The 18,370-nt window shown below is 40.7% G+C and overlaps 1 protein-coding gene across 1 annotated transcript; it reads right to left on the bottom strand.

Annotated features, from left to right (window-relative positions):
• Positions 1-12,164: 12,164 nt before the first annotated feature.
• Positions 12,165-17,813, bottom strand: LOC143031412 (uncharacterized). The gene is made up of 2 exons (XM_076195195.1): positions 17,400-17,813; positions 12,165-15,743 (listed from the first exon to the last, which is right to left on the bottom strand). The coding sequence occupies exons 1-2, from the start codon at positions 17,541-17,543 to the stop codon at positions 14,172-14,174; spliced, it is 1,716 nt and encodes a 571-aa protein (XP_076051310.1). The 5' UTR covers positions 17,544-17,813; the 3' UTR covers positions 12,165-14,171.
• Positions 17,814-18,370: the final 557 nt, after the last annotated feature.

Consider the following 18,370-nt stretch of genomic DNA (forward strand, 5'->3'; position numbering starts at 1 on the left):
ATTCCCAGAATTGGTCCGACTAATAAAGTTATCTGCTTACACACTGGACTAAGTCGACTAGATGCTGGTAAGCGCATTGGACCAGTTGATATAGTCATTCTTTATCACATTTGACTGCATTGGTTAGACATTGATGGAAAACTACTTTTCTGCCTACATTTCATGAGCATAGCACAGTATCAGGCTACATGCCCCCTCACTCACCCTTCACCCCTCCCACTTTAACCTATTACCACACCTGATACATATTTTTGGATGCATTCCAGGATCTGTTAAATGCACCAAGAAGTATAGCAGGTATGGTAAAAGGTTAATGGAGTAGGGGTGAAGGGCGAGTGTGCATGGCACCTAGTCTGGTACTGAATCATACACATGGCATGTAGGCAGAAAAGTAGTTCTCCATCAAAGGCTGTGATGTCTAACCGATGCAGTCAAATGTGACAATGAATAACTATATCAACTGGTCCAATGCACTTACCAGCATCCAGTCGACGAAGCCCAGTATAGTATACAGATAAACATCTAACCGATACAGTCAAATGTGAAAGTGGATATCATGCAATACTGATGAAGCTCACAAACTGAAACACACCTGATTATATACAAGTAGACTTCACTAAGAGAAATACGAAAACATTAATTTTTTATTACAATGCATACTGTAATAAAAATGAGAATCTAAGTATGTAGACTAGTCTCTAGTAGGAACTATATACACATTGATATATATATATGTATATATATATTATATTATATATATGTATATATGTATATATTATATATATGTATATATATATATATATATATATATATATATATATATATGGTGGAAACGTAGAAAACACCAGACTCAGGAGTAGGTCATTTATTCCCGACGTTTCGAGTCCTGTCCGGGACTCGTCCTCAGGGGATACAATGGGATACAGTGAATTACATGGTCTTAATATACTAATAGCTACGCCCGCCGGGGGGGGGGGGACGCGGTAACCTGTCATAGGGGGGGGGAGAGAAGGCAGGCGCTATGATCTGGTTCATGCGAGAGTGTATGGTGGTGGAGGGGGAGAAGGTAGGCGCTGTGACCTGGGTCAAGCGGGAGTGTGTGGTGGTGGAGGGACAAGGGGGGAGGAGGGGGAGGGAGAGAACCTGCTTCTTACTCCTGCGTATATAGAGTTGAGTGTAATAGCCCTGTTAATGCTATCATCGTTGGTGGCCCACGCTTCTAAGAACAATCTGCTTCCTTTCTTTTTGTCGCTGTACAGAACCTTAGCGCCTTGCCAGTCGAACTCGTGCTGACGCAATTCCATGTGCTTGTACACTGCCGAACTCTGGTCCTTTCTGCCTACCGCCCTTTGGTGTTCCTGTAGTCTGGTACTAGCTTGCTTTCCTGTTTCCCCCACATATCTCGCTGTGCAATCGGAGCAGCTGACGCTATACACCGCCCCGGGCTGGTCCAATTTGCTCACTCTGTCTTTGACCCGGGTGAGCGCTCCACTTAGCGTGTTAGTGGGTCTGTGCGCGATGGTCACTCCATTCTTATTTAAAATCCTCGCTGCGACTTCCGAAACCCCCCTCACGTAGGGGACCGAAATCCTGGTTGTGGTTGTTCGTGCCTCACCCCGGTCTGTTTCTCTTCTCTGCGGCGCTGTCCATCTTTTCACCACTTGATTCGGGTAGCCATTGTCTCGGAATACCCTCCTCAACCTGCTTCTTTCCTCTTTTAGCGAAGTCCCTGTGGAGCAGACCCTCTCCGCCCTGTTCCACAACGTTTTCACCACGCTCTTCTTATGGCAGGTCGGGTGATCGCTGCCGAAATCCAGCAATCGGTCGGTATGCGTTGCCTTCCTGTACACGCTGGTGACCAAAATATCACCCGCGCGTTTCACCAACACGTCCAGGAACGGTCGCATACCGACCGATTGCTGGATTTCGGCAGCGATCACCCGACCTGCTATAAGAAGATCAAATTATATATAAAATAATGTGTATATGTATGTTTAGTCGTGTTTGCTTTCTTCCATTATGTAAGCTTATATCTATGTATTTACCTAGTTGTATCTTATGGGACGAGAGTTATGCTTATAGTAGCCTGTTCTCGTATCTCTCCGCATTCAGTTCATTCTCGAAATCTTGTATAGTTTTGGCACTCACTGTTTCTCCATTTAGTTTGTTCCAGACATCAATCACTCTATGTGGGAAGCTATTCTTTTTCAAGTCTCTTTTGTAACTGTCCTTCTTTAGCTTCTTTTTGTGTCCTCTTGTTTCTCTTCTGTCCCATTTTAATAACTTGTCTCTATCGAGAATTTCCATCCCTTTCATAATTCTGTAAATGGTTAGCAAATCACCTCTTTCTCTTCTCTGTTCCAGTGTTGATAGAAGTAATTTCTCCAATATTTGTTCGTATGTTAAATTTGATAGTGTAGGTGCCATTTTTGTCGCTGCTCTTTGGATTCTTTCTAATTTTCCTATGTTCTTTTTTTTGTGCTAGGTGCCTATAGTGTTGCAGCATACTCTAGTTTAGGTCTTATAAGTGTGACCACTATTTTCATGTAGTCGAAGGCCACTTTCATTGATCTTAATAAGTTAAAAGTCTCTCCAATTAATGTTAATAGGCAGGGACACCTAAACTGAGTAACCAGTCCTCTCCAGCAAGCTGCCTCGGGACCAGTTCGCTCCAGCAAGCCGCCAGCAAGTCGTCTCATTCCCTCCTGTGGCTCTTCGCCCACAGCCACGACGCCTGATGAGGCCTTCACTCCGGACCTTCTCCCAACGAGACTACGTCCGTTCCCTCCGAGCATATTAACCATTAATAAACCTTAGTTTTAGTGTTATTATGAATCTCATTTTTCCTGGCTTGTCCATACCGAACCATACGCACGACAAGATCACGACGCATGCGCAAAAGACAACAAACCCGAAGACGACCAACAATTAATTCTTTCAAAATTAATTCTTTCTCCTTTCTTTTCTTTACTATTTAATATTATGTTTTATCTTTTTGATCGGTTAATGTATTTCTTGGTTATTTTTTTTTATCCAGCAGTCTCTGCCCATGACGTCACGACGCATGCGCAAAAGACAACAAAGCCGGCGACAACCAACGATTAACCTAAAATTCAAAATTAATTCTTTCTACTGTCTCCCTTTTCTTTGTTATTTAATTTTGTTTTATCTTTTTGTTGTATTAATACATTTCTTTATTATTTTTTATCTAGCAGTCTCTGCCAATGACGTCACGGCGCATGCACAAAAGAATACAAACCCGAAGACGACCAACAATTATTTGAAAATTAATTCATTCTCCTTTCTCTCTTTTCTTTATTATTTAATTTTATGTTTTATCTTTTTGATCTATTAATGTATTTCTTGGTTATTTATTTTTTTATCTAGCAGTCTCTGCCAATGACGTCATGACGCATGCGCAAAAGACAACAAAGCCGACGACGACCAATGATTAACCTGAAATTCAAAATTAATTCATTATCCTGTCTCTCTTTTCTTTGTTATTTAATTATGTGAATTATCTTTTTGATCTATTAATGTATTTCTTGGTTATTTTTTTTTTATCTACCAGTCTCTGCCAATGACGTCACGACGCATGCGCAAAAGACAATATACCCGAAGACGACCAACAGTTAATTCTTTCAAAATTAATTCTTTCCCCTTTCTCTCTTTTCTTTACTATTTAATTTTATGTTTTATTTTTTTGATATATTAATGTATTTCTTGGTTATTTATTTTATTATATAGCAGTCTCTGCCCATGACGTCACGGCGCATGCGCAAAAGACAACAAAGCCGACGACGACCAACGATTAATCTAAAATTCAACATTAATTCTTTACCCTCTCTCTCTTTTCTTTGTTATTTAATTTTGTGTTTTATCTTTTTGATCTATTAATGCATTTATTTATTATTTTCTTATCTAGCAGTCTCTGCCCATGACGTCATGACGCATGCGCAAAAGAAAACAAACCCGAAGACAACAAACAATTAATTTTTTCAATATTGATTCTTTCTCCTTTCTCTATTTCCTTTGTTATTCAATTTTGTGTTTTATCTTTTTGATCAATTAATGTATTTCTTGGTTACTTTTTTTTTTATCTAGCAGTCTCTGCCCATGACGTCACGGCGCATGCACAAAAGACAACAAAGCTGACAAAGATTGACAAAGCTGACAAACATAGAATTCAAAATTAATTATTTCTCCTGTCTCTCTTTTCTTTGTTATTTAATTATATAAATTATGTTTTGTTGTATTAATGTATTTTTTGGTTATCTATTTTTTTATCCAGCAGTTTCTACCCATGACGTCACGGCGCATGCGCAAAAGAATACAAACCCGAAGACGACCAGCGATTAATCTAAAATTCAAAATTAATTCTTTTTCCTTTCTCTATTTCCTTTGTTATTTAATTCTATGAATTATTTTTTTGGTCTATTAATGTGTTTCTTGGTTATTTATTTTTTTATCTAGCAGTCTCTGCCCATGACGTCACGACGCATGCGCAAAAGACAACAAAGCCGACGACGACCAACGACCTAAAATTCAAAATTATTTTTTTCCCTTTCTCTTCTTTCTTTCTTTGATTATTCTATGAATAATCTTTTTGATCTATTAATGTATTTCTTGGTTATTTTTTTTTATCTAGCAGTCTCTGCCAATGACGTCACGACGCATGCGCAAAAGACACAAACCCGAAGACGACCAACAGTTAATTCTTTCCCCTTTCTCTATTTTCTTTGTTATTTAATTTTTTGTTTTATCTTTTTGATCAATTAATGTATTTTTTTTTATCTAGCAGTCTCTACCCGTGACGTCACGGCGCATGCGCAAAAGACAACAAAGCCGACAAAGACCAATAATTAACATAAAATTCAAAATTAATTATTTCTCCTGTCTCCCTTTTCTTTGACATTTAATTCTATGAATTATCTTTTGTTGTATTAATGTATTTCTTGGTTATTTATTTATTTTTATCTAGCAGTTTCTGCCCATGACGTCACGGCGCATGCGCAAAAGAATACAAATCCGAAGACGACCAACGATTAATCTAAAATTCAAAATTAATTCTTTCCCCTTTCTCTATTTCCTTTGTTATTTAATCCTATGAATTATCTTTTTGATCTATTAATGTATTTCTTGGTTTATTTTTTTTATCTAGCAGTCTCTGCCCATGACGTCACGGCACATGCGCAAAAGACAAAAAAGCTGACGACGACCAACGATTAACCTAAAATTAAATATTAATTCTTTCTCCTTTCTCTCTTTCTTTTTTATTTAGTTCTATGAAATATCTTTTTGATCTATTAATGCATTTCTTTATTTTTTTTTATCTAGCAGTCTCTGCCAATGACGTCACGGCGCATGCGCAAAATACAACAAACCCGAAGACGACCAACAATTAATTCTTTGACAAATAATTCATTCTCCTTTCTCTCTTTTCTTTATGATTTAATTTTATGTTTTATCTTTTTGATCTATTAATGTATTTCTTGGTTATTTATTTTTTTATCTAGCAGTCTCTGCCAATGACGTCATGACGCATGCGCAAAGGACAACATACCCGAAGACGACCAACAGTTAATTCTTTCAAAATTAATTCTTTTCCCTTTCTCTCTTTTCTTTACTATTTAATTTTATGTTTTATCTTTTTGATCTATTAATGTATTTCTTGGTTATTTATTTTTTTATCTAGCAGTCTCTACCCATGACGTCACGACGCATGTGCAAAAGACAACAGACTCGAATTCTTTGTCCTTCTTTTCTTTCTCTCTTTTCTTTGTAATTTGATGTTATGTTATATCTTTTTTGTCTATCAATCTATTTCTTCATTCAATTTTATTTTTTATTTTTTTATCTACCAATCTCTGCCCATGACGTCATTGCGCATGCGCAAAAGACATCAAACCCGAAGACGACCAACGATCAATTCTTTAAAAATTTATTCTTTCTCTTTCTCTCTTTCCTTTGTTATCTAATTTTATGTTTTACCTTTTTTATCTATTAATGTATTTCTTCGTTATTATTATTTTTTTTTTATCTACCAATCTCTGCCCATGACGTTGTGGTGACGCGCCGCTGGTCAGCCAATCAGGAACTTAGAAAGCTCCCCACGTTCCCGCCAGCTTCCTTTAAAAGGTCGGCGTTTCGCCGAGATGAGCTTCAAAACTGTAACACTGACCACCAAACGTCGGCTGTACCTAGCCCTCGTCAGACCGATTCTGTGCCAGTCCCCGGGACTAAGCCAGCTGACATGTCCCACTAATAACTACGAGCATCAGAAGGTTCAGAATGCCGCTGTCATGTTCATGACGGGTTCGCGATGGAGCGACTTCAGAACTACTGAGTCTCTACACCGAATTTCCAACGTCCATCCACTCAACCAACACAAACACAAACTTCACTCAAGACACCTAGAAAAACTGCACGACAGACACAAACACCTGATACTACACATTACACCTAGACCATACCGTACAGACTATCTGTCAGCTGCGTCCGTCCCACGTGCGGTGTACACGATAGGACGTGTATAACCGTACCTATTGATAATACATCCCTTCACCAGCTTTGACTGGTGATAGCAATAATGATGAAGTAATAATAATAATATTGCATGTAGCCCAATAATTGACAGGCTACAAGCATACACAAACAACTCCAACCCAACCTGGGGAAAAGCAGGAGAGCTCATGCCTTACCTGGGGCTAAACAGTAACGCGCTCTACACGCGGGAAGTGAACTCTACTCACTTCCCGTAAGATACACACACACACACCTCTCACGAACATAGCCACGACACACGCACAAGCATCTACACTTACTTTTTCTTCGACTAAAATTCGCTTCCTTTCGAACTTTCTCTTATACTACATCTTCTCATTTCAGTTTACCTCCCACTAAAGATTTTTCAGTTTTTCCACCTTTCTCTCCTACTACGCCTCCTACCATTTTCTGAACTTTTAGTGATTGTAATCCCGGCGTCGGCGCCGCCGTCCAAGCTCCCACTCCATTTCTCCCGAGCCACGACCACCAGCAGCCCCTAATCGCTCGCTAATTCGCCCGTTGGCAATAGCCCTCTTTTATACACGACTACTATCATCTTTTCATTTTCTTACAGACCTTCTTCCCCTCCCACAAAAACCGATCCCGCGCAAGCGGTTGGTCTTTCCTTGAAATTCGGAATTCAGATCTCTCCCGACTTCTCTCCCGGGCTCAACTCCAAGCAGCAGTTCTCCCCAGCAAGAGGCCTTGGGACCAGTTCTCCCCAGCAAGCTGCCTCGGGACCAGTCCTCTCCAGCAAACCGTCTCGGGACCAGTCCTCTCCGGCAAGCTGCCTCGGGACCAGTTCGCTCCAGCAAGTCGTCTCATTCCCACCTGTGGGCGAAGAGGTAGAAGGTGTTCTGCATCGCTGTCTATGGGGACCCCCTTGATTACCCCAACCACGATTGTCTTGGGGATGCGGGTCGATATTTTGATCCTCTGCTTGGAGTCCAACGTCAGCGTTGGAGAGCGCAGTAGATTTCCCTGCTGTTTCTCCGAGGTACAGCTGATCAACCACTCCCCACTAGGGATTTGTCGTATACGTTCAAGAGGCCCAACTGTGTTTTGGATCATTTGGGCCTGTCTCCAGGAGCCTATCTTGACAAAATGAGTGGACCCGTCCTCAGGGCGGACTATGACTGGGAATTTGGAGAGTGGTGTTGCAGTGGGGGGGGGGGGTTGCTTGGCTCGATGGCGGCGGTTAACAACCACCTGCCATTCACCTCCTTGAGGTCATTTGGACTCCTTGGTGACGGCTGCGTATGTCATACGCTCGGGGTTGCCCTCCTCCTTCGCTCCAGTGTCCCCTGATGGGGGCAGCGTGGTGGCTAGCTGAAAGGACGGGTGAGAGCAACCGTCCCCAGTGGAGGTGGTGGCGATGATGCCCAGTTCACTGGACTCCGCTTAAAGGAGGGTTCTCTCCTTATCCGGAGTGGATCGTCGTCTCTTTTGTGGTAGAGTCGACTCATCTTCTTCCTCGCTGGAGGAGAAGATGGAGAAGGTACTCCTAGTTGGGTCCTGACCAGCCATGCGGTCAGCCCGGGGGTGTTGCGTGGTGTCGGATGAATGTGTGTGACCGATACAGCGGGCAGACTGTGTGTCAAAGAAACCTCCGGAGCTAGCCTTATATAGTTCCCATAGTTGGCAAACGGTGAATATGCTCTAGCCAATCAGAAACCAGCAAAGCGGACTCGAGAGACGCGCGACATTCCTTGCCAACTACGCTCAGCTGCGGGCGACCCAACGGTCATACCACTCAGAACAGGAGTAGTATGTCAGTAGAGCTCATGCCTTACCTGGGGCTAATCAAGAACGCGCTCTACACGCGGGAAGTGAACTCTACTCACTTCCCGTAAGACCCACGTTTTTATGAGAGTAGTAGAGTTTACGTTAGGAATTGAAATGGAGAGAGTGAATGGTTTGAGGTAAAGGTGGAACTTCGTCAGGGGTGTGTTATGTCGCCCTGGCTGTTCAATCTTTACATGGATGGGGTGGTGCGAGAGGTAATTGCAAGGGTAGTGGGTCAGGGATTGGAGATGGTTAAAGAAAATAGAGAAAAGTGGGAGGTGAGCCAGCTGTTGTTTGCTGACGATACTGCGCTTGTAGCAGGATCAGAGGAGGGATTGAGTAAGTTAGTGACAGAGTTTGAGAAGGTGTGTGAAAGAAGGAAGCTGAAGATAAATGTGGGCAAAAGTAAGGTGATGAAATGTACAAGGGGAGAGAGTGACAGGCTGGAAGTGAGCATTAAGGGTGACAGACTGGAGGAAGTGGATAGTTTTAGATACCTGGTTGCGAATGTGGCAGGAAAGGGAGTGGGGGTGGAGGTAGATTGTAGATTGAGAGAAGCGAGTAAATGCCTTGGTGGATTAAAAAGTGTAATGAGGAATAGACATCTGGGAATGGATGCTAAGAGGAGACTGTATGAAGGAGTGGTTGTGCCAACAGCACTGTACGGGGCAGAAACATGGAACATGAGAGAGGAAGAGAAAAGGAGTTTGAATGTGTTTGAGATGAAATGTCTGAGAAGTATGATGGGGGTTACTAGGCTAGATAGAGTGAGAAATGAGGAGGTGAGGAGGAGAATGGGGGTGGAAAGGGAGCTGGGAGATAGGGTTGATGAAAGAGTATTAGGATGGCTTGGACACATGGAAAGAATGAGTGAGGAAAGATTAGTAAAAGAAGTGTGGATGGCGGAGGTGGAAGGAGTGAATATGCGGGGGCGTCCTAGGATGAGATGGATGGATAGGGTGAAAGGGGCTTTACAAAAGAGAGGAATGTCTGTGGAGGAAGGACGGGAGAGTACAGAAAATAGGGGTGAATGGAGAAGGGCTGTGTATAGATGAGGCTGTGATGCATGAGGGGGAGTGCGTGGGGGATGGGGGTGAGGAAGTATGTATGAGAGAGAAAAAAAAAAAAAAAGACGCAGCCCGAAGGGAGTTCTCCCCGTCTTCTCCTTTCCTGCATGAGGAGACGGAGAGGGGGGGGGTCGCCGATTTAATGAAGCGGCCTTGCTGTGGATGTGCTGTGTCTTGCGACACTGCTTCTGACCCAGGGCAGTGGATAGGATGCAGGGATGACCTGTCATTCAGGAGGTGCTAAGATAGGAGGGTGGAGGGGAGTGGAATATATAGGAAATTAAATGGGTGGGAGTGATTTGTATGCATTTTTATTTTTGGCTACCCCCCGTGTAAGGGGGAAAAAGCTTTTGGTATATGTATGTATGTACTCCTGGCTAAATTATACATAAAGCCCTGTAGCACAAGAACATAGTTTCGTATCTATGGTTCCTGCATACCTAGCAGATGATGATGATTGAAAAACCTGTTGTTTGTGAAATTGGCAGTGCCCATGCCATGCACATTCATATATATTGAGTTAGATTTTTATTCATTGTATCATTGTGGAAAAATAGAATATGAAAAATAATGATAGTTACAGAATACATTATTGCAAACGTTTCTGTTGTTAACAGTTATGATAAATATTGCCTAATATTGTGCACAAATAAAAATATTCATGTGTGCATGCCTAATGCTTTCTTTATATTGCGCCCACATGAATTTATTAAAGCTGCACATTCTATGAATATTCATGTGCATGCCTAATGGATTCGTTATTTGTTCACTCAAATTATGAATTCATGACTGGTGTTGCACATTTTATGAATATTCGTAATCCTTGCAGAATGTCTTCCCTAGTCTCCTCTATCTCTGGTGACACAGTCGCCTTATATAAAGGGGAATAGGCCTGCCTAAGCATGTTTGGTGTAGGTTGTCACACAGGGAATGTATTTGTGGTAATAATATATGTGTTAGTTGTATTGTAATGGATTTAGTAATATTATTTGTGGGTGTGGCTAGACATGGTGTATGTATTGGAGTTACAATAATGTAGCTTGGTAGGTAAAGGAAAGGTTAATAAACTGTCTGGTGAATTTAAGTACTTGTGTCGGTTCATTGTTATGATGTGTTGCATTATCTGAATTAGATGGAAATGTGTAAGTCATCAAGATTGGAGGTATTGCCAATGGCTAGTACCTTCTTGTATGTCTGTAGATCATGTGTCTGGTGTATGACACATCACAATGGTTAGTAATGGTATATGGGTACACTGATCACAGAAGTAAACTGCCCCACATCCAGTGAACACACAGGAGGCACTGAACATGTACTGTCTTATTCAGACAACACAATCCTTAATAGACTTAGAGGCCAGTCTGGTGACTTGCTGGTTACATGGGAAGTGTGGGTCTTCTACAAGAGAGACTTGAGGGGAATGATTGATCTATAGCCCTTCTGAAATCCTTTCTTCACCATCTGTATTGCCCTATCTCCACATTGTTCTTAAAATGCTAGCTATTGCTGTGAAATATTAAACGTCTTATGTTTTGTTTTAACAGCTGAGGGGAGTTTGAAAGGCCAAATTTAGTGTCACAAAAATTTCCAGGGCCCCCATTCTTGAAGGGTTGCAGTTAAAGATGTTTACTATTACTGGCATATAGGGGGCTAGATATGGAATTTCTGTTGGCGTAGACCTTTGACTTTGAGAGACCCAAAGATACAATGTCACCCTATAGGAGGATCATAACTTAAAAATTGATATGTTTGCTGTTATCAGTGCAGAAATTGCACATAACACCAGATTACCTTGATAGTGCAATCTTATACTAGGCTGCATTGAAATAACTGCTTCTGTCCCTGGGTTATTGTGCCTGGTACCACTTGTATTATTTTGTTCCTTGTTAATCTCGGGTGAAAGAAGATTTGCAGCATTGGATGCACCCAGTGGGAAAGGAATATCCATGAATAGAAACAAGACCAGAATTAGACAGGAGTTGCAACCTTTATAATACAGAAAATTGAAGCCTGTGTTTTGGTTCAACATTTGATATGAGAAGTACACGTGCAGCCTTGCTTGTTTTGATCTCATTCAAGTGTTTATAATATGATTCACAGATGAAGCTATGAGTAGTTTCTTTTCTCAGACTAATATTAGCACGAGTAGGGAAACACAGACTGACATTGCTGAGAAACCGTACAAGTGTGCTTTTTGTGAAGTAACAACAGCACATTTCACTCGGTCTAGAAGTAATTTGAAGATCCATATTCGCATTCACACAGGTGAAAGGCCTAATAAGTGTACCCTTTGTCCAGCTTCATTTGCTTATCACAATAGTCTGAAAACGCATCTTCGACTCACAAAATGCAAAAATACTAAAGTAAAAACAGGAGGATTGTGAATCATTACAGACCTGGAAAAGATCTGGAAATGGACTCAAAAGTGGTAACTTTGAGGACTTTAGTTTCATGATGTAAATGGTCTGTAGGTGTTGTATTTGTAGATTATCAAGTTGTCTTTAGGGCTTTGTTCTGTATGGTCTGAAGGGTGTTGTGGTGTGTCTTGAGATTAGGACCCTATGCAGGGCTTTCATAATTCATTACAGAGCATATGCATTATTTGTATACTGTAGTATTAGTTTTTTGTTTTGTCCAAATGATCCTGCACTTGGTAATTGAGTCTTGGTGTGTATTTAAATGTTATGTTGGTGACATGTTATTTGAATGGTATGCAAAGAATCTTAATAATAATAATGATAATAATAATTTATGGTTTATTGGGTATAGCAGCATTTCTGCTGAAAATTATAACAATAAAATACTATGACAGTGAGAAGACGTTGTTACAAGCATTAAAAAACTAGACAAATAAAACAGCAGGCTAAGTTATAGGTATGTAGTACAACAATGTTAATTCTAGTTGTTAAGTCCACAAATGTCGGTATGAGGCTCTTCTTATAACGGTCGGTTTTCTTGAGTGTATGTGTGTGTAGTATAAGTGCTGTTGATATAGAAGGAATGTATATGTATTTGTGTTCCGCTGTTCAATTGGTGAAAAGTGTGGCTGTAGATTAGGTTGGGGATATTTTGAGTCCATTTGTAGTGGACCAAGTATTAAGTGTATTGAGGTATGGTTGTAGTATTTCTGCAGCTTTGTCTATATTACAATGTGTGCATGTAATTGTTGTCATTTGCATAAGAAGAGATAGTTGCTGTGATAGTTACCATATCAACTGCTTCCTAATAAACTGGCTTGGGCAAGTTGTATGGTTTCCATACATCCCCACAGGACATGGCAATTGTATTCAGTGGAACCCACTTATATAGAATTTTGATGAGCTATAATGTCCCGCTGTACAATGCATATTTTTGCTGTCATGGATTGAATTAGAGCTCACCCCCACCTTTTTGTAACCTTGTGACACTCCAGAGTACTGGGGGGGGGGGGGACTGGGAGCACTTTGTTTTCACCTTTTAGGTAAAACTTTGGTGGTTGTAGTGCTATTTCTTTCATTGATGAAGTACATAAATCCACAAAGATAGCAAATACATGCATAATCATTATGGGTATGGCATGTATCTTTCATAATATATATGGAAATCATGAACAAGAGGGAAAGAATATGCTAAATTTACCACCTTACCCTGTTAATTTGCTTACTATAGTCCTATATGTCTCCCTGATCTCATGCTGACAGTGATCATGGATACAGATATATTCAACTGCAAATACTTTTCATGCTCGACCTTTATATGTTACAGAAAAAAAAGCATGCATCTGAGCTACACATTGGGCTGACACTGTATGGGTTAAGGAGTGTAGGGAACAACTAGTGGACAAGATTCACAATCTTATTATATGTTCATCGAAAAAAGGCTTTGTGCCACTTGATTAAAAGAAGGCAAATGTGGTGTCAATTCACAAAGGTGGGAATAAGGAGACACCATTAAATTATAGGCTGATATCACTGACTAGCACAATAGTGAAATTATGTGAAAGATTGATGGACTAAGTATTTTGAAGAGATGAACATTCAGAGAGTCAGTTTGGAAGGGCATATGTGTCAAACCTTTCAAGCATATATTTGAGAGTGACTGATGTGCTCCAAGGGAGGGGTGGGTGGACTGTGTCTACCTCAACCTAGAGAAGGCATTTGATAAAGTACCCCACAGTTGACTTATGTGGAAATTGGAGTACATTGGAGGACTGAGAGGCAAACTACTAGATTGGATGAAAGATTTTTGAAGGAAGGATACATGAGAATGATAGTAAAGGATAATATGTCCAAATGGAGAGCAGTAATGAGCGGAGTTCCACAAGGCTCAGTGGATCACTCTTTTGTGTGAGTTGCTGCATGTCACTGGTCAGAGTGCTTCAGAGGCTTTTCTATGGTGTGGGGGGTCACCACGTGATATTTGATAGCCTCCTTTTGTGAGAAAGCTGCACTGCACAGGTCACACTGTTTGTTAAGGTTTCTCTCCAGTGTAAGTCATGTGATCTTTCAGATGACTCATGAGAAAAGGGGATCACACAGGTATCACTGAAAAGGCTTCTTGCTAGAGCGGGTGTCCATGTGATGTGTGAGATTACTCTTTTGTGAGAAAGGGGCATCAGACAGGTCATACTAGAAAGGCTTTTTTCCCTGTATGGGTGTCCATGTGACCTGTGAGATTACCCTTTTGTGATAAAGCTGCATTGCACAGGTTACATTGGAAAGGCTTTTTTCCTGTGTGGGTAAGCATATGAGATTTGAGATCACTCTTTTGTGAGAAAGTGGCATCACACAGGTCTCACTGGAAAGGCTTCTCTTCAGTGTGGATCATCTTGTGACGTATGAGACTATTCTTTTGTGAGAAAGCAGCATCACACAGGTCACATTGGAAAGGCTTCTCTCCAGTGTGGATCATTATGTGACGTTTAAGACTACTTTTTTTGGGGAAACCTACATCACACAGGTTACAGTGGAAAGGCTTTTCTCCTGTATGGGCAGGCATGTGACATTTGAGATCACTCTTTTGTGAGAAAGTTGCATCACACAGGTCACACTGGAAAGGCTTCTCCCCAGTGTGGATCATTATGTGACGTGCAAGACAATTCTTTTGTGAGAAAGCAGCATTACACAGGTCACACTGGAAAGGCTTCTCTCCAGTGTGGTTCATCATGTGACATTTGAGATGACTCTTTTGTGAGAAAGTGGCATCACACAAATCACACTGGAAAGGCTTCTCTCCAGTGTGGGTCATCATGTGAGGTTTGAGATGACTTTTTTGTGAGAAAGCTGCATCACACAGGTTACACTGGAAAGGCTTTTCTCCTGTGTGGGTACGCATGTGAGATTTGAGATCACCATTTCTTGAGAAAGTTGCATCACACAGGTCACACTGGAAAGGCTTCTCTCCAGTGTGGATCATCATGTGACGTGTGAGACCATTCTTTTGTGAGAAAGTGGCATCACACAGGTCACACTGGAAAGGCTTCTCTCCAGTGTGGTTCATCATGTGACGAGTGAGACAATTCTTTTGTGAAAAAGAAGCATCACACAGGTCACATTGGAAAGGCTTCTTTCCAGTGTGGATCATCATGTGATATCTGAGATGACTCTTTTGTGAGAAAGCGGCATCACACAGATCACACTGGAAAGGCTTCCCTCCAGTGTGGTTCATCATGTGATATCCGAGATGATTCTTTTGAGAAAAAGTGGCATCACACAGATCACACTGGAAAGGCTTCTCTCCAGTGTGGGTCATCATGTGAAGTTTAAGACTTGCCCTTCTTGAGAAAGCTGCATTGCATAGGTTACACTGGAAAGGCTTTTCTCCTGTGTGGGTATGCATGTGAGATTTGAGATCACTCTTTTGTGAGAAAGTGGCATCACACAGGTCACACTGGAAAGGCTTCTCTCCAGTGTGGATCATCATGTGACGTGTGAGACGATCCTTTTTTGAGAAAGCAGCATTACACAGGTCACACTCGAAAGGCTTCTCTCCTGTGTGGTTCATCATGTGACATCTGAGAAGACTCTTTTGTGAGAAAGTGGCATTACACAGATCACACTGGAAAGGCTTCTCTCCAGTGTGGGTCATCATGTGAGGTTTTAGATTACTCTTTGCTGAGAAAGCTGCACTGCACAGGTTACACTGGAAAGGTTTTTCTCCTGTGTGGGTAAGCTCATGACATTTAAGATGACCCTTTCTTGAGAAAGCTGCATTGCACAGGTCACACTGGAAAGGCTTCTCTCCAATGTGGGTCATCATGTAAGAGAGCTCTGCTGCAGATGTCACTCCAGATTCTCTTTGTTGTATGATAGATATATGGGATCTAGGAACAGCTCTTCCGAAGAAATGTTGATAGTTACTCTCATCCTGAAAAACAGTCTAATTATAAGATCAACTTCTAACTCTTTGGAATTGTGTAATGACAGGAATACAGACTATTCATTCACAAATAATTTCATATGCAAATCCCTTTGTACCTAAATCAATCAAATGGCTTTGGTCTCTTTTGTAGAAGACCCTAAACAGACCATATATACATGTCATCCTCTAACATAGAATAAGTAGAACAACTAACAGATATGGTGCTATATGGTACATTTGCACTGAAAAACACCCAATAGCTACATGTTTATTCATACCACCATGACCAAAATGACTCAAATTTCAATATAACTCTTATTATTCTATGGTTGGGCTCACAAGACCCAAATCTAAACATGACCTACACTAGGAAGGTTCATTCAGTTCATCTCATCTGACTCAAAAAGGTGATGCAAGGTTGGCAAGTTATGCTTTTATTTCAAGAAAACATAATAAATCAATTGAAATAAACACCATTTGAGGCCAGAGCCTTTATTAGTATGATGTTTCACTTGTTACAGGTTTTTCAGGTACACAGTCAAAATAAACATGACTAAAATTAAATAAGAGTGGGTGGAATGGGGGGGAAGGAGGAAAGGAGGAGGTATCATGGGGGTCACTGAATACTAGGAAAGGTTAAGGAGATGAACCAAATGTCTGAGAAGTGGAAAGGTTACAGATAGGATGGAAAAATTGGCTTGATGAACAACACTAGCTCATAACTGAGGAACAAAAGGAAGAAGAAAATAAGAAGGGTGAACAACTGTCTACTGAGGGTGGACAACCTTGAGAGCAAAAAGGGGATTTTGGAGGACAACTAGGGATAGCTCAAATTTTTTTTGACAATGTGTATTAATGGAAGGTGGTATGAGATATTGAATATGCCCCTATTTTGTTCAATTGTGTTGGTTCCATTCATGATGGCTCTTTCCAAACATATTTTATGGATTTTATCATGCTCACATATCAGAAGTTCTGTATTCTCCCAGTCCATCAGGTGGTTGCTACTAGTGCTGTGTGCAACACATGCATTGGTGGTGACATCATGGCAGACATTGTATTGAAGTTCTCAGATCCTGGTTTTTAGATAGTGTGATGCTTCCCCCAATATAGGATTTTTCACATTCCAAGCACAGAATCCAACAAACACTGGCTTTGTTGTCCAGTGTTTTTCTAATGTTTTTTCTCATCGTTGTGATGTCTTTAATTGTCCTACTGGTCTGGCACACAACTTCCAAATTGGTGGTTTTTAAAATATGAGTCAGGTTGGTGGCAATGTTGCTGGTAGGTAACATGAGACATTTGGCTGTCCCATCCTGCTGCCTACAGCCTTTCAGAATCTTAATGGCCTGTCTTCAGCATTTATCTAAAAGGAAATCTGGAAATTTTAATTCTAAAAAAGTCTCCCTGATATACAGTACCAGCACTCTTCTTCTAAGTATTCTTCATTACGTATTCTGAGTACCCTAAGGAAGCAACCTATCACTACTTTCTTGACCCTGATGTCATGGTAGGAGTAGAAATGAATTAAATAATCTTTGTTAGTGGGTTTTCTGTACACCTTAAATTTCAGCTGGTTAACATAATTTGAGATTGTGTGTCTAAGAAAGGAAGGGAATCATTAATTTCCTCTTCTAGGGAAGATTGAATAGTAGGCTCTACCTCATTCAATGCAGTTTGGAAGTGATGAAGATTGAATTGCTTGGGTGTGATGAGTAGGATAACGTTCACATAGTGCAGCCACCAGGTCACATGGTCACGAATGATGTCAGCAAATGGTCCTGCTTCTAAAATTTCCATAAACATATTGGCAAGGAGTGCACTCTATGGAAAACTCATGACCATGTTAAATTTCTGATGGAAACAGTGGTCCTGGAACTTAAAATAGTTGAATTCCACACAAAGTTGCATGAAATCAACAAAATGATTGGGGGGAGGGGGAAGTCAATTTTCACCTTGATTTTGACTCTAAGGAGCTCTGTTACCTTATTACATTGATTTGATAATGAAAAATTACAAATACCATGACAGTGAATTTATGCAAGGCTATACTAGACATGAGGCTGAGAAAATAGTATAAAAAAAAAAAAATGAAAGAAACAGAGAGCACACACACACAAAAAAAAAAATACATACATATACCAAAGGCTTTTCCCCCTTACACGGGGGGTAGCCAAAAAGAAAAATGCATAGAAATCACTCCCACCCATTTCATTTCCCAATATACTCCACTCCCCTCCACACTCCTCCCTCCCTCCTATCTTGGCTCCTCCTGGATGATGGGTCATCCCTGCATCCTGTCCACTGCCCTGGGTCAGAAGCAGTGTCGCAAGTATGTATGTATGAATCACTTTTATTTTATTTTTTATCTATTTATTTATTTATTCTTTTTTTTAATAAAACAAAATAAAATAAAAGCGATTCATACTAACATAGTTTGATCTCAGTATTAAATGAACTAAATGATTATCTGTCAGAAGAAAAACCAGATATAATGGGAACTGTGGAGATGAAATTAAGGGGTCCACTACCACCAGTGTCGGACAAGGATTATATAATCACTGGATGAAAAAACAGGAAAAAAAAAGGGTGGAGGAGTCATGTTTTTGACAAAGAAAAACTTCAACGTGATG

Source organism: Oratosquilla oratoria, chromosome 12, assembly GCF_046742065.1.
Source record: "Oratosquilla oratoria isolate Oo_2021 chromosome 12, ASM4674206v1, whole genome shotgun sequence".
In the NCBI taxonomy this organism is placed as follows: domain Eukaryota; kingdom Metazoa; phylum Arthropoda; class Malacostraca; order Stomatopoda; family Squillidae; genus Oratosquilla; species Oratosquilla oratoria.

Excerpts from the sequence above, each read along its gene's own strand:
- LOC143031412 (XM_076195195.1), bottom strand. The coding sequence starts at position 17,543 with ATGTTTATGGAAATTTTAGAAGCAGGACCATTTGCTGACATCATTCGT. Across the intron at positions 15,744-17,399 it reads TCCAAACTGCATTGAATGAG|GATGAGAGTAACTATCAACA; the intron begins GTAGAGCCTACT and ends ACTGTTTTTCAG.